Genomic DNA, 23040 nt, shown 5'->3' with positions numbered 1-23040 from the left:
AACCCATCTCTTGTCACTGCCAGTGACAAGCACAGGGACGTGGGGTCCAGGTATCAGGAGCTGCAAGCGGGACCAAGTCATACAGAGTGCGCCGTCTGGCTCTCACCGGCTCCCAGACAGAGCGTCTCTCAGAGCCGCGGGCCGGCGTGTGCGCATGCATGTGTGAACGTGTGTGCGCGCGCGCAGGATGAGTTTGCGCCTGAGTCTCCCAGAGCGAGAGGAACCCGTTGTAAGCTGTCGGCGAATCCTGCCAATGCGCAAAGGGTAATTGTCACATGCAGTGCCAACAGACAGAGCTCCAGCGGATTCATTTGGTTTTGTTTTGTGGTTATTTTTTTTTACAACTTTAAATACGGAATATAAATAAATTTTACATTTAAAAAATAAAAGGAAAGCCCCCAAAAATATAATCACCGACTTTACAAACTGAAGGAAGCAGATTTGGGAGATGGGGGGAGGGGGGAAAGTGCAGTAGAAGGTGGAAAGGGAGGTGGGAGCTCAGACCCCACCCCTAGGGGGCCCTGGGGATCTTTTCCCTTTTCTCCCCCACTCCCAGCCCAATAGCTGGTTTCCTGGGAGGAGCCACCAGAGATGGAACTCAAAAAGATCTAAGAAGAGGGGCGTGTGCAGGGGCGGAGCAAGGGCTACCCCCTACCCTTGGAGACTTTCTCTTGGGTTTTTCACACCCGCCTAAAGGGGAGACTGCTTGAGCTGAGGACTTGGGGAAATGGAGGCCACAGGGACAAGTGTTGCTCCCCTGTCCCCCACCAAGGGCTCAGTCCTGTCTGACCGCTCCAAGTTGCGGGCTGGGTCAGAGGCACAGCCAGTCCACACAGAGCCTTTGTGTCAATTAGGAAAAGGATCCCTTTCCTCAAGACACTTTACCTCCATCTGCCAAAAAATTGTCATAATAAATATACAAATTGGCCATGTCTACGGTTGTGTGTGACCTGTGCTCCCTGCATGCAGTGCCCTTGTGCAGTGCACACCCTGTACAACCTTACATGGCAGTCTTGGCTGGGCTGGGATATGACAGGCAGGCCCCCTGCCGCCCTGGGCCCTGGTCTTCTGTCCTACAGAGCAGTGACTGGGGTTATCGGCAGCCTCAATAAGGGGTCCAAGAGCCCCTTGGTGGAGCAGACTGAAGGGTCAGGACAGGAGGAGACACAGGGTGGAGGTAGAGAGATGAAACAGAGGAAAAAGTGAACAGGGGGAGTGGAAGGAGGCACTGCATGCCCAGGTCACCATCTCCATCCACCTCCGGAGCAAACTTCATCTCTAACCCATCTGAGAGGGCACTCGGCTGCCTGGTGCTCTGGCCACCCCTGCCTGGAAGAGTCCGCATCTTCAAAGAATTCAAACGTATAAAATGAAAAGAAGCCACTGTGAGCAGAGGTAACCAAGGGGAGATGACCGGGCCTGGGCATTGCAGGAGGGGGTTTTCTCCAGTCTATGCTCCCCAACATGGTCTCAGCCACAGGAGTACGAGTACCCTGGCCTGCCTGGGGGTGCTCCCGTCAGAGCTGGCTGCGGGTCCAGGGACCAGGCAGGCCATGCTGAGAGGTCCTCAGGCCCACGTGCAGGGTTTCAGGCCAGTCCACAGCGCTGGAGAAGGAAGCTCCTTTCCCCCAACAGCGACCCCATCAGTCTCTCTTGCACTTTCATCCCATTTTCTCCAGGTCAGGAGAGGAAGACAGCGATGGAGTCCAGGTCCTTCATCTCCTTCTTGAGCTTCTGGGCAAGATGCTGGAGGCCACTGAGGGGAGACCCACTGGTGGAAGTGTGGACGGACACGTGGAGGGGTGGGGGAAGCACCATTGGCCGTCCGAATCAGGCATCGAGACAGACGGACGAGGGGAACAATATTATCACTCCAAGGACCCCATGGGGGCAATACAGCAAATACCATATTAAATAACCCTGTAGGCCAAGCAGAGGAACACGGGGATCAGAAACAGCCTAGGGCTCCATCCCACTCTTACAGGCAACCGGGGGCAGGGAGCTGGGGTCAACCAGCTGCCCCTGATTTCCAGCAGGGCTCAGGGCTGGAGGATTTGAGGTTTAGACCTCCCATCCTCTTAGTGCCTCCTGAGACACAGCTGGGCAGGGGTCCCTAAAGCCCCTCACCCAACCTGTGCCGTGGAAAAACTCCACTGATAACTGGAAGAGGAAATCAAGGCTTAGAGCCTGGATTTTGTACGGGAAAATGCCTCTGCCCCCCACCCCTTCCTCAGCCAAAGCCACAGGCCAGGGAGAAGGAACACAGGGTGCTGGGCCTCAGTTTCCCCGCCGGGCCCTCACCTGCCCGCACTCTCCTGCAGATGCCCCTAGGCTCCGAGGGTCTCCTTCAGCGCCTTCTTGCCGTGCATGTGCTTGAACTTCCGGTGCTTCCCCTTGGGGGGCCGGCGGACTCGCACCGTCCGAATGGTCACCCGAGTTTGGGGCGTCCTGGCTGCTTGAGAGAAAGAAAGGTCTGGTTAGCAGGTGGATGAACAATGGCGGGGATTTGGGGGTGTCTATCCCCTTGACTAAGGCCTGCCACAGACCTCCCCATATCCTCTGGGCTGAGAGAAGGGGTGGGAGGGGAGTCTAGATTGGAAGCCAGCCAGACCTCCTGGGTTCAAGTCCCAACTCCACCGCTCACCAGCTGTACCTTAGGGACAATTACTGAACCATTCTGTGCCTCTGCTTCCCCATCTGTGAAATGGGGATAACAAACTGCCCACCTCATAGGACTAGTGGAAGGAATAACTGACAATATGCTGGCAAACACAGAGGGGAGCAGATGAACTCTGGCCTCAAGCTCTTTGTCATTACCCCACTGATATGCCCCTGATTTCCACGCCCCTTGTACCTGGACTGGACTTGGATCTGTTAACCAATTTAATGAGGCAGACGGGTGCTGGTCAGTTCCAGGCATGAGCCTTAAGAAGGCCTGGCAGCTCCCACCTTTGCACTTTGGGGAACCCTGTGCTGTCACATAAGAAGTCTGGTTCGCCTGCTGGGGTTGCCACATGTGGGAGCCACATGGGGAGGAGAGGGCCTGGACTACAGGGAGAGGGATAGAGGCCCAGCTCTCCTAGTGCAGCCTCCAGATAACAGACTGCAACTGCAAGAGATGCCACCAGGACCACCCAGCTGAGCACAGCCAACCCACAGACGGAGAGAGCGTAGAAAATGACTATTGTCTTAAGCCACTAAGTTTAGAGAAGTGATCAGTAAACAGCAGCTGCTCTTATTCACTTGTTTCTTTTTTCCTTCCTTTGACCCCCTACTGAGGTTTCCTCCCACCAACCGCAGCCTCTTCCGGTCATGGGATGCGGGAGCCACTAGGCTTCGGGCATAACCACACCCCCCCCCACTGACCTGGGCCTTTCCCTCCGTGGTACCTGTCACCTGCCTGGCCCTAGCCACTCCGAGAGGCAGTACAGTTGGGTGGGCCAGACCACCTGGGTCCAAACTGGGCTCTCCCAAGTGTTAGCTGTATGCTTTGGGGAAAGTCACATACACTCTCTGTGCCTCAATTCCCACATCTTTAAAACTGAGAACAGCAGCCCTGGCCCCCTAGGTTTAGGAGATAATACATGGAAATCGCCAGAAACCCTTAGCCAGCATGCACCTGTCAAAGTTCTAAGCTTATCTATCCTCACAGCAGGTATAGGTTTGTACAGTTAACAGATGAGGAAACTGAGACAGAAAGTCTGGGATTTGAATGCAGGGATCTGCCTCTGGAATCCATGCTTTCAACACTGGGCTGTAAATCACAGTGCCTGCCAGTCTCGGTTAAGATGAGCACTTATGTCTCTCTTCCTCCTGGGCTCCTAGGTAGGCACCCTAGCAATGAAAGTTTTCTCTACCAGGCTCAAGGCCTGGCTCTTCCTGGGAGCCTCCAGAGTTCTCCCCAGCCCACCCAGCTACTTTGGGGCCAACACCTGACTTCCCACCTCACAGACACAGGCTCCCATGAGGCAGTTACCCCACTGCTGCAAGTAGGAAATTTAGGAACTCAGTGGGGTCTCAGGTCCTCACTTGAGGGAGGCTGCCCAAGAGGGCCATTGAAGGGCCAGAGACAGGGCCACCAGCAGGACGCTGGGCTGGGAAAAGCCTGAGCAAAAGCTCAAGGTCATCACTCAGCTCATAAGTGACAGGGCAGAGATTTGAGCCCAGGAGGTCTGACACTGACTATCACACGTGCCACACCTCCAGCTGCCACAGGAACTGTCACCCAGGGCCAAAATGCTGAAACTAAAATGACAAGACCTACATGTCAAGTGGTTCAACATGCCTCCTAAGAAACTGGTTCAGAAAATCACATGAAACAAAGGCAGTGAAAAGAACCCCATTCTAAACATAAAGAAGAATATAATTTTTCCTGAACGGCAGTCATTCTCCATATTAACTCTACAAATAATTTACAACATGTCAGTTTGAAGCTGTCAAATTCTCAGCCTTCCTAGGTCATCCATGACTCAGCTCAGCTCTTAGAACAGGAGGAAGAGGCTGAGATGGCCCTGTCTTCAGGAGGCTTGTTAGTAAGAAATGACAGTGAGATTGTCCTGTCCCCTAACCAAAGAAAGTTATTGAAAATCCAAACAGTCACTTGCATGATTTTTTTATGCTCATCTAATCCTATTAACTTAATGAGTCTCATTTGATCCTTACTTTGCTCCTCGAGGGAGAAAAGGCAGCAAGATACAGTCAAAAGAACCCAAAACTAGGGCTTCCCTGGTGGCGCAGTGGTTGAGAGTCCACCTGCTGATGCAGGGGACACGAGTTCGTGTCCCGGCCGGGGAAGATCCCACATGCCGCGGAGCGGCTGGGCCCGTGAGCCATGGCCGTTGAGCCTGCGCGTCCGGAGCCCGTGCTCCGCAACGGGAGAGGCCACAACAGTGAGAGGCCCGCGTCCCGAAAAAAAAAAAAAGGACCCAAAACTAGATGTTCCAAGACCTGGGTTCCAGGCTCAACTTTGCCGCTGTGCTACCTTCATGAAGTCCCTTAACCTCTCTGTGCTCCAGCAGCCCCATTAGTAACACTGAAGGACTGACTTGTAAGATCATCTCTAGCTCTAAAATTTTTAAATCCTTAAAAAAAAAAAAAAAGATGAGGCAAGTTAAGAGCCAGTGACAGCTGTCAGGGTGAGGGAAGAGCCAAGAACAGAACTCCAGGATACCTGAATTCTAGCTATGCCCCTACCTGGCTATGCCCCTACCTGAATTCTAGCTATGCCCCTACCTGGAACTGGCTGTGTGTCCTTGGGCAAGACCTCAGCTTATCTGGGCCTCAGGCACCTCCTCCATAAAATGTAGAGGAGGCAGTTGGACCATTTTTTTAGTCCCTTTCAACTCTTTAAGTCAAACTTGCCCCTGAAATTGTGAATTCGTGAAATTTAAGGACAGGAACAGAATTCCAGTTCCAACTTATCCATGCGTTTGAACCCTATCTGTCACATCCCTGCTACATTGTTGCCCAGCCTTTACTTGCATACCTCCCGGAACACAGAACTCACCACCTCACAAGGCAGACAATTCCATCTTGGACTCCTGACTGATCACCAGCTTTTGCATATATGTAGTTAAAATCTCTCTCTGGTGATTCCCCCCCCCCCACTGGTCCTAATTCCCTCATCAAGGCTACAAGGAATTAGTTTGATTTCTCCTCCCCAGGACAAGTCGTCAAATATCTGGTTACGATATATGCCTTAGGGCGTTCTCTCATTCGGGCCATGGTTCCTCCCACCATTTCATGCACTCGCAAAACAAAGTAGGGGGCTACGGTAGCAAGACTGGGATGGGGGCTGCTCTGGATGGGGCGGCCGGCAGACCTCTCGGAGGAGGTGACTTCTGACCTGAGACCCAAGTGAAGAGCAGGACCTAGGCTTGTGAAGAGCCAGGAGGAGTGAATTTCAGCCAGAGTGACGTGTACAAAGAAAGGCCCTGAGGCAGAAACTTATTTGGCCGCTCAAACAGGCCAACCTGGCTGGGGTGGCATAAGTGAGGGGGACTGGTTGGCGACAGGGCCAGAGGGCCAACAGGGGGCTACATCCTCACATAAGGCCTCCCAGGCAGGGGAGGAACTAGGATCGTTGTCAGTGACGTGGAAGGCTTCAGGTGAACTTAACCAGGGGCAGGCCAGATCCAGTTCCCCCAGCATGCCCCCGGCACCTGCCATAGAAGAAGGGGGCTGAGCAACTAGAGGCAGACCCTGGATGGGCGGTTACCTCGCTGCTCCTGGGAACTCCCGGGACTTCGGGTCACGGTTCGTGCCACCACCGTCTCACACTTGCACGCCAGGTGGTCCTCCAAGGTCACCGTGGCCTTCTTAAAGGTTGGCTTCTTCCGTACAATCTCAATCTTTCTTACCTGGAAGACAGAACCACCAAAGTGTCTCCGTAAGACCACACAGGCGGGGGCCGAGAGAGCTGCCTGCCCGCTCTGCCACCCAGCATCCCCTGCGGTGATCTTTCCTCGAAAGCCTGGATTGCAGCAGGGTAGACGCTTTGGCCCAAACAATGGCAGGACCTTGCCCTCTGCTCTTCTCGTAGCTTTTCCATCAAAACAAGCCCCTCTGACCTGGTCTCCGCCAGCCCCCCTCAGATCCCCCAGAGAGGGAGAAAGGCATTTCCCGGTTAAGCGTGGGACCTGTGGTGTCCTCATTCCCTGAGCGCCAGCCAAGGTCAGGGGCTGCAGCAGAGGCGGGGAGATGGTTGTCTGGAAGGAAGTGGGGGGAGGCTTTATCCAGAAGGGAGGCGGGAAGGGGGAGGTCAGCTGTCAGGTGTCCATCCACAGAGCTGGCAGTGTTGGGGACAGGAGATACCATGACAGTGGGCACCGGGGTAGAAAGTGACATTGGTAATCTTGGGCCCAAGGCCCAGGCCTGGGATGGAAGGCGGGCACGAGGCAAGGCCACGGCTGACCATAGGGGAGGGCAGTGTGATGAGGTAGGCAGGGCACTTGGCAAGAGTAGGTGGGAAGCACCAAGCCGGTCCTGAGCCCTGGAGAGGCGTGCCCACCGCCCAGCAGCAGCTCGGCCCAGCCTGAGCTGGTGTGGGGGCCAGGCTGCCCCCAGGGGTGCAGAAACCTTTCCACGTAAATCAGAAGACAGCTGAGACTTCTCTGGCCCTGCCCTGCCCCGTGTGAGACCAGGAGCTCCCCAGGACGTCCTCTACTCTAAAATTTCCCTTGAGTCAGAGTGTACACCCAATCTTTCCAGAAAGGGGACAGGATTCAGCATTCTGACTCTCTGCTAGGGGCTGGCCCAGCTCTTGCAGGGTCTGTTGCCTGGGGGTGGGGGGGTCTCTCTGCCCTCCTTGCTAAAGACACGACCTGTCAAAGGGAGATGGGCAGGTGTTAAAGGTGCTGGGGCACCTAGCCGAGCCTCTCTCTGTTTGGATTGAAGAAAACTGAGAGCCCTGAATAAGGGAGATCTCTGAGGGAAGTTGAGCAGCTGCTCAGAACGTTCTGAGCGTCCGATGTGTTTGTGGACCTGTCTGTTCCAGGGATGTCTGGGGATTTGATCCCTGTAAAGGAGGAGGCAGCATCCTTTCCTTATGGCCCCACCCCGGGGGCCTGATTGTGGCTCATGGTCACCGCAGCCTGGATGGCCTCAGCGGACCCATGGGCAGCCTTTGCACACCTGTCGGGAGGGAGCTTCTCGATATCGGCCCTCTCTGGATGGAGCCCCGGAGCCCGCCAGAAGGCCTTTGGACGCCCCCCGAAGCCTGGTCAGCGAGTCCCGCGCCCCCTACCCTCGGGCTGGCTGAGGCCTGGGTACCTGAACGGGCCGCAGCTGCACCTGCGTGGGGCGGCACTGCACATTGCGGTTGTTGCAGCAGCCGGAGCAGCGCTGCACCTCCACGCAGGGCGGCCACACCAGGAAGTTGGCGTTGGTGCGGTCTATGAGGCGCCGCGAGATCTCGAACACCTCGGTGCGTGTCTTGCACTCGGCGATCACGGCTGGCTCAGCGACTGTCGGGGAACCTGGAGGGAACAGGGACCTCCATCAGGGTGGTGGGCCTGTCCAGAAGCCCCATCAACAGGAAAGCTCAGCGCGGAGCCCCTCTGGGACTGCTCGTCCTCAGAAACGCTGGCCTGTCCCATCTCCTTCAACCCCAGTGTGGAGGGTTACCAGCCACAGCACTTGGGCAGGCTGCTGACAGGCTTGAGGCCTCAGTTTCCCCATGTGCAAAATGGGAATGATCAGGGACTTCCCTGGTGGCGCAGTGGTTAAGAATCCGCCTGCCAATGCAGGGGACACGGGTTCGAGCCCTGGTCCGGGAAGATCCCACATGCCGCGGAGCAACTAAGCCCGTGCACCACAACTACTGAAGCCCGAGCGCCTAGAGCCCGTGCTCTGCCTCAAGAGAAGCCACAGCAATGAGAAGCCTGCGCACCGCAACGAAGACCCAATGCAGCCAAAGAAATAAATAAAAATGGGGATGATGAGATCTACACCCCAAAACCACTGTAAGGATCAAGTGAGATCGTTCCGAGAGCGCTGGCGTGGGGTACACGTCAGTTTCCTCCCGCCAGCCCTCAACCATTTTATTCGATGATTTCACACGTTTATGAGTTTGCCTGGCATGTGGCCCTTACTTGTGTATTATCTTGTAGCCACTCTCACATTGCTGTTTACACTGTAATCTATTCTTACGTTTTTGCTTCTTTCAAGCCTCAGTCTCCTCATCTATGAAATGGGAAAATAACAGTTCCTATACTGTACTTGCCGATCAAAGGAGTAAGTGAAACTTGGCCTACAGCAGGCTTACAGCCAATGCTGGGGCGACTGTCATCTGTCATTATTCACCTGTAGAGGAACCGAGGCTCGGAGAGCTGAATTAGCTGCCCAAATTCACAAAGAGTGAAACTCGGGCCACCTGACTCTTATGTGGCGGGCCCCCCAGCCACGGTCTACAGAATTTTGGGGGCTGCAGGTGGGCAGAGAGGAAGGGGGGCTTGGAGCAGGTACCCGCCTCCCTAAGAAAGCTTCGGTGGGACCCAGTGACCCGCACCCTCCTCTGCTTCACGCCTGCCGTCACAGGCACAGCACTTCACTGCAGAGGAGACGTGCAGCCTGCCAGCGGCACTGGGTTCAAGCAAGAAGAGCCGCTTAGGATCCCAGCCGCACCACTTGCTAGCTGTGTGACCCCAGCTGCTTTTCTACCCTCTCTGGGCCCCAGTTTTCAACTCTATAAAATGGGGTTAATAAGCTCTACCTCCAAGGTTGAACTAATGAACCAATGAGGTTTTAACAAACTATATTTAGAAAACAGTGTGAGTCGGTGGGGGGAGGATGATGACTTAGCTGCTCGGTAGAGGGTATTTAAGGATGGTTGTGCTCCTTCAGTTCCACTCGGTCCTAAGTGTCAGCACGAAGGAGCAGGCCCTCTGGCCTCGGGCTGGCTGCATCCCCAATTCTTCCCTGGCTCCCACCTTTGAGAGGCCACCGTTCTCACCCTCAGTCTTACCCAGGCTCCTTCTCCCGCGGGATAAGCTATCCAGCTCGCCTCCAGGATGGGACCGGGTCAAATTCAGGTCCAGTTCAGCCCCGTCTTCATCTGTAAGAGGAGGTCAGACACACGCTGCAAACTGTTGGCTGGCTCGACCAGGGCTCTGGGGGCTCGGCTGTGGGTTCCGGGGCAGGCGGGGGGACTGCTTCCCTCCCCGTCCGTGCGCTGGTACACCACTCCAGAAAACGCTCTCCCCTTCTGGCTCCCTGTAAACCTGAGGGTCCTAGCTCTGAGGAGGGGCCCCTCCAGACAAACGCCAGGGTGGCCATGGGGCCCAGAGGGTGGTGGGGCCCTGACTGCATCGCCAAGGGATCGTCAGCCCCACTCCGGGCCCTTCAACCACATATTTGGACAGAGCCCATGTCAATGGAGTTAAAAATAACCCACCCCCTTTGCTACTGTAAGAGAACCCTCCTTGGCCTCCAGGGCAGGGTGAGGACCCAGAGCTCTGAAGGCCAGTTTCCAGTGCCCCTCCACCCAGCGTTCCCATAGGAAGTGCTGAATGGAGAAATTCCCAGAATCCCCAGGGGGGACCGGCATGCCCTGGACACAGCCCCTCTGGAGCCCCGGACAATGGCCCAGTTGGGCGGGGAAGAGGGAGGGAAGGAGAGGGATGGGGGTGGAGGCTGAAGGCAGAGACGGGGTGAATAGCCAGGCCTGGTGGGGCAGGGGGTGGGTGTCGGGGGAGCGCTTGCCCTGCCCCCTTTTTGGCCCTAGTCTCTCTCCAGCCCCCAGTCTTTCACCGTGTTTGTCCCTCTCCCCCTAACCTTTTGCCCCACTTCTGCCCTAAGTTGTCCATTTATTCCTAAAGTCACAAACCACAGTTCCCTTCTCTACCCTGGGTGGCCCTCATCTCAGCATCATTGGCACTCCTTGGACGCATCCCTCTCTCTAGAGATGGCGGCCGGAGCAGCTGCGGGAAGTGAGGGTTGCAGAGACGTGGAGCTCCTCACCGAATTGTGGGCAGCCCCTTCTATCTCCTGACGGCTGCAGCGCCAGCAAATAAACTACGGGGGTTGAGAACAAGCCCTGCTCCCTCCATGCAGCACCTCACGCTCCTGCTGTCTCCCCAGCCCACCAGCCCACTGGCCCTGCCCAGGACAAAGCTCCAGCTCATCCGTGCAGGCTCCCAGCGGGTCCTGTTTGGAGGAGACTGTGCTATAACTGGTGCCTTTCCGTCTAGCCTACTGCTCCTGCGTCAGCACGTCTGTCTGTCCTTCTCACTCCCTTCCTTTCTCTCTGCCATCTCTGGAATGTCCCTGGTGGGGAGGAGATGGGGAAAAGATGTGCTTTGTGGAAAGGTTAAGTTGATTAGGAAAAAATAGCCACACGGTTGCCTTGAAACAGGCCTGCTATTGAAAACCTCATCTCGGAGCTCCCGACTCCCACCCGGGGTACACAGGGGCTGCCCGAGGGTGAGGGCCAAGGGCCTTGGGAAGAAACAGCAGAGAGGCTAAATTTGGAAGTTGCCCCATTGTGTTGACCAGGGCTGGCCAGTCGGGCATGGGGTGGGAGGTGTGGGAGACGTGGGGCGGGGGGCCTGGTGAACAATAGGTGGGCCCAGCTGGGGCCCCCTCCCGCCTGCCTCGCCAGCCCCCAGCACAGGCGGGTTTGAAAGGGCCCGGGAATGCTTTTGAGAGGGAGCCAGGGGCCCAACGGGGAGAGGAAACAAAGGCAGGAAATGCTGTCCCCCGTAGATAGCAGTCTGGGCAAGGATTACAAAGTGACAAAGAGACAAAACCCCAGAGGGAAGGGGAGCTGGGGGTGCAGGGGGGCTGCCGACCAGGGCTCCAGGGAACAGGCCAGAGGTTAGAATAGAATGGAATTTGCTCTGAAGGCAGCGTTTATAAATACATTCCCGACCCAGCCCCGCCACGTGTGTGCCGCCAAGCACGTGCCCATGCGCTGAGCGCGCTCTTGGGCAAGGGCAGGGCTGCCCACTAGTGTGGGCCAGGTGTCCCCCGGAGACCTTGGAGACTGGGCCCTCGGCCGGAGGGGCAGGGAGAGGGCCGCTCTGGTACCTCCCTCCCCGGCTGGGTCCACACCCGGATGCACATGCGGCAGATGCCCTGGGTACCTTCTCCCTGGCCCCTCCTCTCGGCACCCCACCCTCTGCACCCCGCCAGAGCCACATGTGGGAGCTTCTCCCGCCACACCCCACATCCCAGGTAGCAACCCGTCCGCCTACCCAGGCCTGCCTGGGACAGGTGTGGCCAAGCCCTGCGGGGCTGCCACAGGCCTCTGGGTCTCTGGATGCCAAGGGAGCGGGGATGCCCTTGCCAGATGCCCTGCCCCCCTTGGCAGCGGGGATGCCCGCCCGGCTCCCCAGGACTCAGCGGATGGCCAGAGCATGGGACGAGGGTTCCACTCACCTCCGGAGTCTCCGTGCAGCAGACGCTGGAGGTCATCGAAGGAACGAATGGAGTGGTCACTCAGCATCTCGTAGAGCTCCTCGGGAATGGGGTCCCCCTGCCAGGCAGACACAGGGGGGACAAGTGAGCTGGGAGCAAGGGCTTCCCCGCCGTGGCCCTCTTCCCCCCAACACACACACTCCCTCCTATGGCAAGTTCCCATAGGGCCCCTTGGCCACGGACAAATGGACAGCCAGGCCGGGGGCAGGCAGGGGTCGGGGGGCCTGACAACCAGGACCACAAAGGCCCGGGACCAGAACCTGCGGCAGCCTCTAAGATGCAGCTCAGTTCTGCTTCCCTCCCCCACAGACAGAACCTCAGCTTGCTTTAAGTTAGATTTGATCGTATGCATCTGTCCCCCCATCACACTACAGGTTCTGGAGGCTCCAACATTCTGATTTCTCTCTGCTTCCCCTCCATGCCTGACAGCTAAAGGCAGCCAGCATTTGTCATGGGAGATTGAATAATCCCCATTTGACAGAGGTAAAAACAGAGGCTCAAATAGGCGACATCCTTTGTCGGAATCCTACAGCCGATTATCAGCAGAACCTGCTTTCAGATCCAGGTCTTTCTGAGGGCAGAGCCTGTACCCCCAGCCTCCTGGGTACACAAGGTGTTTAACAGATGCTTGAAGAACTGGATGGTCTCAGGAGGCCACATGTACTAGCGTTATCTATTCAGTCTCTCACTCAAAAGAGGAGGGAAGGGAATCCTCAGATACAGTGGGGAACCCTGAAAGCTCCCCAGTGCCCCGTGCCCAACCAAACCCTATTTTTAGAGCCCCTCTGGCCTGTTGCCAAAAACACTTGAAACTTAATAAGCACTTTAACAGGCCCCATTTGGAGACCGGGCTTCCTCCAGGGAAATCACAGGTCCTACAATAACATGAGAGCATAGGAATGTCACGGCCCCGTCCGCCACGGTCCAGGGAGACCTGAGGGGCTGATGCCAAAGGTCTTGAAAAAGAGGCGAGGGCCTCTTTCTTGTGCCTCGGGGCAAAGAAAATGCGCAAGATCTGCTGCGTGTCCGAACTCACACCCATGCAGACACATGCACGTGCACACGTAAACACACAGGAGGGCTCCGCCTTGTGGGAGGAGCCCCTGGGGAGGGTTTCAGCAGACCTGACTTACTACTGCCTGACCTTGGGTTACACAAGTCTGTGCCTCAGTTTCCCTGGATTAAGAAGGGAGGCGCCCCTGCTCGAGCTGGTGCACTGAACACTCCAAAGACTGGAGTGCTGAGAGGCTTCCCACAGGCTGCCTCGAGGAAGGAACGCCGCCCTCGCCCTGCCTCGTGGCCAGTCCCCGGGGTGCTCCCCGAAAGGTCTGTTAGGGGCCTGGTGACTGATCAGGTTCTAGCACTTGTCAACACCTCCTCCAGGGGTCCCACCACACGTGGGCCTGGCCGCTGGAGTCAGCCCTGGAGTCAGAAGGCCAGGGTGGAGTGTGGCCATGTCCGCTCTTAAAGCAACTTCCTTGAGAGCTCTGAGCTGAGTTCCTTCATTCGCACGTGGAGCTTATAAGCCTGCCTGGTGCCTAGGGTGGTCGGGAGGTATGAGGGAGAGAAGGGTGGGGGTCTAGCAGTAAGCTTGGCTGGGAGCTGGGGGTCCACGACGGCACAGCCGGGAAACCAGGGGATGCGTGTGTGAGATGGGGAGGGATGTCAACTCAGCTGCCCCTCACTTTCCTCTCCCACCTCCATGTGGCCTGCCTCCTCCAACCCAGAGAGACCACGCCTTTGGTGGTCTCCAAATGTGGACACAGGACCCAACCCACGGAACGGAAAGCGGCTGGCTGGTCTCCAGTGGAGCCCAAGGCAGGCCACTGCCCCTGAGGGTTTTGTCTGCCCCAGATCTGGTAGTCCAAAGAGCAGGGTTTCACCTCTACCACTACTAACCTCCCCGTGAACTCAGGTTGGCCACCGCCCCTCTCTGATCCTGGCTCTCCGTTGCAAATAGAAGGGGTTGAAAATATTTGATTCAATTCCAATTCTGCCTGGGGGTCTCAGGAGGAGCAGCAGAGGAAAGCCCAGGGTGGGGTCCCCAGCCAGGTCTCCCAGGCTGCTTGCGGAGTAATGATTCAATTAACCCCCCAGGAGAGGGGCCCGAAGGCCCAGGACCAAATGGCACAGAGCACTCGTGCCAAGACCTCCTCGCCCCTGGAGAGCTGGCTGCCGCTGCTGCCGCCGGCCAGGCAGAGTAGGCAGACTCCCAGACAGGCCTATCTAGCAGATGCCCCGGACCCAGCCTGTGATGCAAAGGAGATGCCGTCTCATGGAAACAAACCCACAACCTCCCAGGCTGAGTGGGGAAGAGCCCAGGATACAGACGGGAGAGGTGGGAGAAGCACACAGTAGATGCTCGATAAATACTGGTAACATGCATGAAGGACCCTCCCCTTGTCTCTGGAGTTGTCTCCTGTATGATTCCCCCCCTCCTCCACCAGGAGGACCACCCCCGAGCACACTGCCTCCTAAAGGGTCCACTTTCTTCTAAGCAGATGCCATTCCTGCACGTGCTTTTCAGTAATTTGGCCACTGGATGCCCAGAACACCCTGAGAGCTCCTGGATTTGACACTAAAACCACAGCTAACTTCTGTGAAGTGCTAACTACAGGCCAGACACTGAGTTAAATGCTGTACCAACTACCAACCCCAAGAGCCTGGCACTTTTTGTGTTCCCATCTTCCAGATGAGGAAGCTGAGGCTTAGAAAAATTCAGTAAACAGCTACAGGTCTACACGACTCGTAAGTGGCAGAGTGGGCCCCTCCCTCCCAGTGCCATGGAGCTGCCTGGACATTAACCTCAGTTTCTGTCAGCTCCCCACCCTGCAGGGGTCACGAACAGCAGTTCTCAATCAGGGGCCGGTGGGCCCCCCGGGGACACTGGTCATGTCTGGAGGCATTTTTGGTGGTTATAAATAGAGGAATGCTACTGGCATCTAGTAGGTGGAGGCGAGTGAGGCTGCTAACCATCCTTCTGTGCACAGGACAGCCTCACAATAAAGAATTCTCTGGTCCCAAACATCCACAGTGAAGAGATGGAAAAGCTCCGTAGAAGACAAAGCAAGGGCTTCAGCTGCCAGGGAAACCTGGGTTCTTGGAGTCAGGCTTTTAACAACCTAAAACCTCAGCTTCTTGTTTTTTTAAGTCCAACTTTTTATTGAAGTGTAACATACACACATTAAAGTACAGAGGTCATAAGTATACAGCTTAATGAATTTTCACAAAGTAAACACATACCTTGAGAAATAAACAGGCCATCCCAGCACCTGAGATGCTCTCCTTGCATCTCCTCTTAGTCACAACTCCTTTTAAGGGTGGCCAGTTTCTATTCCTGTTCCCAGTTTCTATTACTGTTAGGTTGGTCTGATTCTGAACTATGTTCTCTTTGGTCATGGGCTTCTTTGTTCAACATTATATTTGTGAGACTTATCCAGGTTGCTGTATTTAGTAGTGGTTCATTCATTTACATTCTATTAAATACGTATTCCCCAATTTATTTATACGTTTTACTCGATATATTTTTGGGTTGTCTCCATTTTGAGGCTATTATGAATAGGGCTGTTATTAAAATTCTTATATTTCTCTTTGGGTGCATATTAGTATTATTAAAATTAAATAATGGGCGACGGTTGCATAACTCTATGAATTCTGAATTGCCAATTTCTGCAAAGAAGCCAGTTGGGATTTTGATAGAAATTGAGTGGAATGTGTAGATCAATTTGAAGATTAATGCCATCCTAACAGTATTTACTATCCTAACCCATGAACATGGATGTCATTCTTTTTATTTAGATATTTTAAAATTTCTTTCAACAATGCTTTGTACTTTTCAACGTACAAATCTTATACTCCTTTTGTTAATTTTATTCCTAAGTATATTATTCTTATTGATGTTATTATAAATGGAATTGCTTTCTTTTTTTTTTTTAACATCTTGATTGGAGTATAATAGCACAGGGAGATCAGCTCCGTGCTTTGTGACCACCTAGAGGAGTGGGATAGGGAGGGTGGGAGGGAGACGCAAGAGGGAGGGGATATGGGGATATATGTATACATATGGCTGATTCACTTTGTTATACAGCAGAAACTAACACAACCTCCGCTTCTTTATCTTTTAAATGGGGCTAATAATACCTCAGCGGCATTACTGGGAGGCGGAACCGCACCTAGCAGAGCAGCCCGCAAATGATGGGTAGTTAATGAGTCCTGCTGTGATCCCCATGCATTCCTTCAGTGTGGTTCCTTGAGGGCAGCAGCGAGCAGCACGCATGCGCGGGGCCTGCAGGGCAGGACATTTTTGAGGATGATGGTGGGTAGGTGGAGAGCATGTGGCTTTGCATTGTCCCCCGTGCCGGACCACAGGAAATGACACCTGAGCCCCACACTGGCACTTGCCTCGGGCCTTGTGGGCTGGTGGGTGGGTCCCTTCCGGGGCTGGGGGTGGCTGAGAGATGGGCAAATTCAGCCTGTGGTCAGCTCCAGGATGCAATGCCCTGGGAGAGGCTCACATGGGCACCTGCTGGGGGTCAGAGGTTACTCGAGGTGTGGGAGGGTGAGCAGCCCGGAGCCCGGGTTTCAGGGGCACAGGTTCTAGAAGCCTCCTTAAGGTGGGCAGCTCCCCCTCGGAGATAGGAAAGGCACCCTGATGAAGCTGCCCCAGATCTCAGGCCTGGGGTTCCTGGCAGGGCGAGGGCGTGGCAAGAAGGCAGCTGGGGCACAGCCAGCCGTGGGAGCCAAGGCAAACAGCCTCCTCCCCACCTCACCCCTAACGTCAGCTGCGCGAGGTAGGAAGGGCACAAGCTAGCTGAGGCCAGGTGAATTACCTGCTCCCAGCCGGGCTGGAGGATTAAAGGGGCTTGGACCCCACCCTCCGCCTGGGCCCCAGCTGTACACACAGATATACACTCCCCAGCCTGCCTGCTGTTCAGCTGAGGGAGACAACACGGGCTTGGCCCAAGCAAGCAGGGGCGTTGTCCGTGGCTGGCAGAGGGAGAAGGCCTCAGAGCGCCCGCCTGCCTGGGAGTCTCAGGCCTGATTTAGAGTCAATGCCAAAGCCAAGCCCTTTGAAGAAGCCTTCTCTGGGCAGACCGCAGAAGCCATTTAGAACCAGCCTTTCCCACCTAGTATTTCCCTGCCGTATTGCTCCTGGGACCCTCCGCTATTACTGTTAGCCCAGCCCCCCATTGGGCTCCCGCGTCTCCCTCCAGCAGAAAAACTGTTAGACCAGGAAGAGAGAGGCCAGGGCAGCAATTACAACCCTGGCAGCACATCGCAATCGCTGACCCCAGCCACCCCTGGTCCCAACTCCCAGCACCGAGTGGGGCCCAGGAATCTGCATTTTCAAAAGGCCAGGTAATTCTGCTGCTCTTGGGGGACTCTGAGCTGATCCAACCTTCTCGGTTTTTTTTTTTTTTTTTTGTAGATGGTATAGACTGAGGCCCAGCTCAAGATACCCAGAACCTTTGCAATCTAATTTTCCTTCTGTTTCTTTCTCTCTGTCCTAACAGTATTGCCATCCTAACAGTATTTACTATCCTAACAGTCCAAGTACCAAGACATGGAAAAGAAAGAAGTGCTTGTCTCTCAAGAAGGGGGTGGGGGGAGGGAGCGATGCAGGGGCACTCAAATGAAGATGCTTCTACTGGAGGGCAGCATGGCTACCGTTGGCTGCCCTGCGGGAGGACTGAATGAGGCCGCGTTTACAAAGCACTTAGCAAGCCCTAGATACGCGTCTGGTCCTTCCCTCCCCGCCCCCGCAAGGATTCACTGTCCTTTCCACAAATATTTACAGATTATGCACCATGGGCCAGGCACCGTTCTAAGCAGGGGAGACAGTGGTGACCAGGACAAAAGCTCTCTAGGGGAGTTTATACTCTGGTGAGAAAAAACATATAATAAACAACTAAATAAATCAGAAAATGAAAATAGTTGTGCTAGAAAGGCATTTCAGTGGGGGCGGGGTGAGGGAAGACTCTGAAAGGGACTTTTGAGGCCGATGGCAAGCATCGCTTTACACTCCTGCTGAATCAATCTCTCTCTCACATACACACACACTGTTCCTAGGTCTTGCGCCAGAGCCTCCAAATTCTGTTTGATCCGAACCTGCAGCAAGCCAGTCTCCCACTACCTAAGGCCGTTAGCAAACCAGAAAGAAGCCGGGTGACTGAAGGTCTGCGGGCCCCTTCACTCCTTCTCGGCAGAAGGGTGCAGAGGCCAGAGACATCACATGACAGGGAGAGTCACCCTCCCGGAAGCCAGCTCAGCTGATGGAGATGGGACCTTATGGGCCTCCGCCGACCCTCAGCCAGGCCCCACCTCAGAGCTCCCCGTCCCTCCTTCCCAGCTGCTGAGGCCTCCACCTGAGGCTCAGTACAAGCATGCCAAGGACATGGCCAATCCCAAGGCGACCTCCACCAGCAAGCCCTCCTGGACTGGCTCCCATGTCAGTAGGTTTTCCCTTTAGGTCTCCTCCCTTAGAGACTTCTGAGGCTTACTCAGGCTCTGCAGGAAATTGCTTCGTAAACTGCAAAGCACTACACAACTGTGGCTTCCTGAAGGCCATGTTCAAGGATGCTGTGACTCACGTGAGGAGAAAGGCACCAGCTTCCGTGCCCTAGCCTCCCCACCAAACACTCATACCCCTGGGGCTCTGGAAAAGGAGGAGGAGTTGCTGGATGAAGCTGGAAATGGAAAGGGCAGGCCTGGGAAGGCCTTCTCCAGCTGTCACCCAGCCTCTCCAGAACGGGCTGGGATCCCCAAAGAGGATAGAACAGTCAGGGGTGGGAAACCCCCTCAGCCATTCAGGGTCATCCAGTCTTGGAGGTTCAAAGAAGGGCTTATTTGAAGGGAGAAAAACTCTGAACATCACAGTGCCCCCCATTATCGGCCACACGAGCATGGTTTTAAAAAGCGACCACAGAAGGATAATGCTTGAGGGGCTTCGAGCTGACCTGACCAGGCAAAAACCAGTGGGTGCTGTGGAGCCGGGACCTGACGGGAGGGTCCCTGCTTCCATTCCCTCATAGTACCCAGGAAGGAAACGGGGTCGCTGCAGAGATAACTAGGTTCCAAGGCCCACGGTGGGCTCACCTGTTGCGCGGGGGTGGGCACCTGGTGCATGGGGGTATAGGGGCCGTGCATGCCTATGTGCGTGCGTAGGTGTGCGCGCACGTGTGCTCAGGCTGCGTGTTCAGGGGCCGTGCGTACGTGTGTATGCGGTGCGCGCGCGTGTGCCCCGCGTGTGCACGGGCGTGGCGGCGGCGGGCGCGCGACCCGGCCGCGGTAGTGCGTGCCCGTCGCTCTGCGCACCCGCCCGCCCGCCGGAGCGCAGCATCGCCTCCGGCCAAGAGTGTGCATGCGTGGGGTGAGTGAGCGAGTCGGGGGGCCGGGCGGGGTGGGCTGCGGAGAGCAGCGACGGGGGCGCCGCCGTTCCCAGGACGCCCTGGCACCGGGCCCAGCCCCCAGACCCCGCGGCGAGGCAAAGCGGCAGCTGGGGCCGGCCGGCGCCCCCCTTCGCAACAGCTGGACGCGGCCCGGGGGGCTGCGGGAGCGGAGAGGAGGGGGCGTCGGGAGGAGCCTGTAGGCTGCCGGGCTGAGCCCCGCGTCCTCCCTCCCGGGTGCTGGCCGCAGGGGGTGGCCGCGGAAGGGCGGGGCCCCAGGGCGGGCTGCCGGCGGCCCTCGAGGAGCCCCGAGAACAAAAGGAGACGGCGACGGCTCCTCCGTGGTCAAAACAACCTGCGCTGGCGGCGGCCCAAGGCCCGGCCGCGGCCTCGGAGCTCTTCACCTTAACCCCTTCGCCGCCGCCGCCTCCTTCCTAAGCCTCGTTGGAGGCCGAGAGGGGCCGGCCCTCCCCGGGAGCAGGCGAAGTGCGGGCTGCCGGCCGCGGCCGAGCAGAGGCGGGACGGGACCCAGACACGCCGCGCTCCCCGCTGCCCTCTTCTCCCCGGCACCTCGCGCCTCCTCGCTGCCCCGCCCCCTTTCCCACCTGGATTCCGGGTAGACTTGCCAACTCACTGCTACGTGAGGCTGGGAGGGGTGCGGGGGACTCAATACAATCTGATAGCTCCCGCAGACGTTTTTACACCCCAGCTCTGCTAGGCTTTTACAGGCGGCGCGCTCCGCACCCTGCGAGCGGGGGAGAGAGGTGCGTTCTCTCGCAGGGTGCGGGCGCAGGTATGGCGCGACCTCAGGCACACACCACCCCGGGGGCTGAATTCCCTAAGACCCCCACTCCTCCCCTAATCCCAAGTGCCCAAAACCTGTCTCGGCACCCACTGCGCCCAAGACACAGGCTGCTCCTGCACCGCACTCTGGGGCCGGGCAAGACCTGCACGGGCCCCCAGGGCACCCAGCCCGACCGGGAGCTGGAGCCAGGGTGGGACGGACACCCCCGCCGAAGACTGGAGTGGCTGCCACCACCGGTGCGCGAGCTCGCACCTCCCGTGCAAGCCGGGTCCGGGACAGGACCTAAGCTGTAGCCGGAGTGCGCTCGGGAGGACGCGCTGCCTGCTGCCTCGGCACCACCCCAGCCCTCTCCCTTGGGCTAGAAGGGGGCTTATTCTCGGGTTCCTGAGGGGTGGGAGACAGGACCACACACATCTTCCCCTGACGCCTAAAAGCTCGGAGATCTGAGATCGCCCCTGGGAAAGAAAGGCACCGCTGCCCCCTCCTCTTAGAGCCTGGCACCTCCCGGACCTCGCGTCCCAGCCCTCGGAGGTCACCTAGCGCCCGGCGCCAGACCCAGGGGCTGCATGGGTCCAAAGTTCACTGCAGTGAAAGGAGGGGGCGATCAGGGGTAGGGGTCGGGGGTAATGAATGAAGCGAAGCAGCCCCAGCCGCCGTCGCAACTCACCTCGGCGCTGACCAGACGCAGGTAGCAGCAGAGAGACAGGAAGAGCGCCCAGCAGCGATTCATGCCGACTCCGGGCCCGGCCCCGCGGGGCCCCGGACGCGTGGACCGAGCGCGCCGCCCCCGCGGCCAGGGTGGGGGGCGGGGGCTGGGGAGGGAGGTGGGCTCTGCTCGGGTCTGCGGCGATCAGGCGCTCAGGCCGCTGCAGCCGCCGCCGCGGCTCACCCGCATGTCCCCCGGGCGCCGCCGCCCCCAGGCCGGGCTCCGTCGTTGGGGGGTTGGGGAGGACCTGGGCGTCGGACCAGGGTCCGAGGCCGCTACCTGGGCGGATCCCGAGCCCGAGCGAGCATCCACGGCCGGGGGGCTGCGTCGCGAACCAGCCGAGGCGTCTAGCCGTGTGGGGGCGCCCAGGGGACTCCAACCTCGAAGAGGAAAAAGAACACGGCAGTCGATGGTTCGTCTTCGCTCGCCGGCTAAAGGCGTTTTCCTCTGCCCGCCGGCTTAGGTTTTTTGCAACATTTTCTGGAAAGGCCCCCGAAGTCGGAAAGCGCAGAGCTGGGCACCTCAAAGCCAAAGTCTCCCCAAAAAAACTTTTTCCAAAGTTGGCTTTGCAGCGGCGGTTCGAGTACCCGGGCAGGGAGAGGTGCAAACTCCCGCCCGGGCCGGGTGGGGGGGCCGGAGCGTGTGCGCCCTGGCGCGGGGCCCGGGCGGCGGGCACGGCTGCTCCGCGCGCGCGTCGTGCCCGCTGCGCGCTGGACCGGGCCCGGCAGACAGGTGGACGCGGCGCGAGTCGGTCGGTTCGTCTGCTCGCCCGCTTGCCGCTCTGGGCGTCCTCTACGGGCTGCGAGTTGCGGCTGCTCCGGCTTTCTCTTTGCAACGAGGCTGGAGGGTGGGCTTTTTCCCCCTTTTTGCGCGTGTGTGTCTGTGTGTGCGCGCAAAATATCTCTATCTCGGGAATGAAAGATGGGCGCTGGCGGCCAGAGGGGAGCCCTCAGGGAGGCAGCGGGGGAGGCTGCGGGCGCACGGGGAGGCAGGCGGGCTGCTCCCAGCGGCAGGAGGAGAAGTTGCCACCCTTTCAGCTGTTCCGGCCTTTATAAAGGAGAAGGGAGACTGCGAGAGGTGGGTGGAGACAGCCTTTCCTCTTCTGGCCGAGAGTCAGTACCGGGAGGGGGGAAGGGGGGCGGGAGCTCCTGGAGGGCCTGAGGCGAGGATGGGGTGCCTAGGGGTTTCCAAAAGCCCAGCAGCCCCTCCGCCCAGAAATCTGGTCCCTGGGAAGGTAGAGCTAGGAGCAACCAAACTCTGGGCCTCTCAGCACAGTGTCTGTGGCCTGGTTTCTAGCCCACGTGGTTGGGGGCAGGGGTGTCTCCAAGGCCGCTGGCTTGCAGAAGTGCAAGCCCACACCTTCAGGGCCAGACATTTGCACCGTAGCACAGGCATGGTGGTGAAGGACTCAGGCTCTGCAGATCCTGCCCTGGTGCTGAGTAGCTGGGTCACCTTGGGCAAGTCACTTCCTTTCTGTGCTCCTCCATCTTGCCTCAAAGTGGGATAGGGTTATTGTGAGGACTTAATGGCAGAAAGGGCCAAAAGCAGCCAGCCCCCAAAAAGCCACAAGGTGATCACACAAACCCTGCAGCCAGTACCATTCAGCTGAAAGCTGGGTGCACGTCTCCTCCTCCTAGCTGGTTGCCTGGCACACAACAGGCGTTGCTGGCATTGGTTGAATTTGAATTTGTTGAACTGCAGTCGCACAAACCTCCACAACCTTGCAGCATCCTTGCAGGGCCGCCATCACGATCCTCCAGTCGCCCTGATGTTTACTACCTCTCTCAGCCCAGAGCTTGGAGACCCAGGGCCCCCCACCCATGCCAGCATTCACACGGTTAACGCCTTCCGCCCCCCAGCTCCGGGAGCTGCTACGTCCCTTCCTTCAGCAGTCATACGCTGACAGTCACAGAGTCACACGCTCGCACGCTGAGCCCAGCACCCACCACGAGACCCACGCGCCGCATCGCCCGGCTCCTGGCTTTAGGACGCCTTTATCTGGTCCCGTTGTGCTGTCTGTGTCATCTGCCCTTTGTACCCAAACATCCCTACGGGGTGGCAGCCTGCTCCTCACGTGTGCACACACCCTTAGTCACTGAGACAGGCACACTCACCGTCTCTTCATGAATTGTCTTCTTGGCCCTGAGCGGGGGCAGCAGGGAGGGCGGATGTCCCAGGAGGGCCTCTCTACAAACAGCCACACGCACCCGCCCTCTGCCCATTACTGC

The 23040-nt window shown here is 57.4% G+C and overlaps 1 protein-coding gene across 3 annotated transcripts; it reads right to left on the bottom strand.

Annotated features, from left to right (window-relative positions):
• Positions 1-297: 297 nt before the first annotated feature.
• On the bottom strand, positions 298-22111 carry PDGFB (platelet derived growth factor subunit B). Of its 3 annotated transcripts, none has more exons than XM_060164592.1 (7): positions 20774-22111; positions 11878-11974; positions 9464-9553; positions 7771-7976; positions 6218-6359; positions 2302-2455; positions 298-1345 (listed from the first exon to the last, which is right to left on the bottom strand). In XM_060164592.1, the coding sequence occupies exons 1-6, from the start codon at positions 20834-20836 to the stop codon at positions 2328-2330; spliced, it is 726 nt and encodes a 241-aa protein (XP_060020575.1). In that variant the 5' UTR covers positions 20837-22111; the 3' UTR covers positions 298-1345; positions 2302-2327. The 3 variants fall into 3 exon arrangements, with proteins under 3 accessions (XP_060020575.1, XP_060020574.1, XP_060020576.1); XM_060164591.1 differs by having other exon boundaries at positions 298-1920; positions 20774-21872; XM_060164593.1 differs by having other exon boundaries at positions 298-1920; positions 2302-2452; positions 20774-21852.
• Between the last annotated feature and the right edge of the window lie 929 nt (positions 22112-23040).

This window comes from Lagenorhynchus albirostris, chromosome 11 (assembly GCF_949774975.1).
Source record: "Lagenorhynchus albirostris chromosome 11, mLagAlb1.1, whole genome shotgun sequence".
NCBI lineage: Eukaryota > Metazoa > Chordata > Mammalia > Artiodactyla > Delphinidae > Lagenorhynchus > Lagenorhynchus albirostris.
This window is presented reverse-complemented; position numbering and strand designations above follow the sequence as displayed.

What these genes read in the sequence shown, in the direction of transcription:
- PDGFB (XM_060164592.1), bottom strand. Translation starts at nt 20,836, where the DNA reads ATGAATCGCTGCTGGGCGCTCTTCCTGTCTCTCTGCTGCTACCTGCGT. An exon ending in TGCGTCTGGTCAGCGCCGAG is followed by an intron (nt 11,975 to 20,773) that starts GTGAGTTGCGAC and finishes TCTGCCTGGCAG; the next exon opens with GGGGACCCCATTCCCGAGGA. An exon ending in GCTGCACGGAGACTCCGGAG is followed by an intron (nt 9,554 to 11,877) that starts GTGAGTGGAACC and finishes CTCCTCTTACAG; the next exon opens with ATGAAGACGGGGCTGAACTG.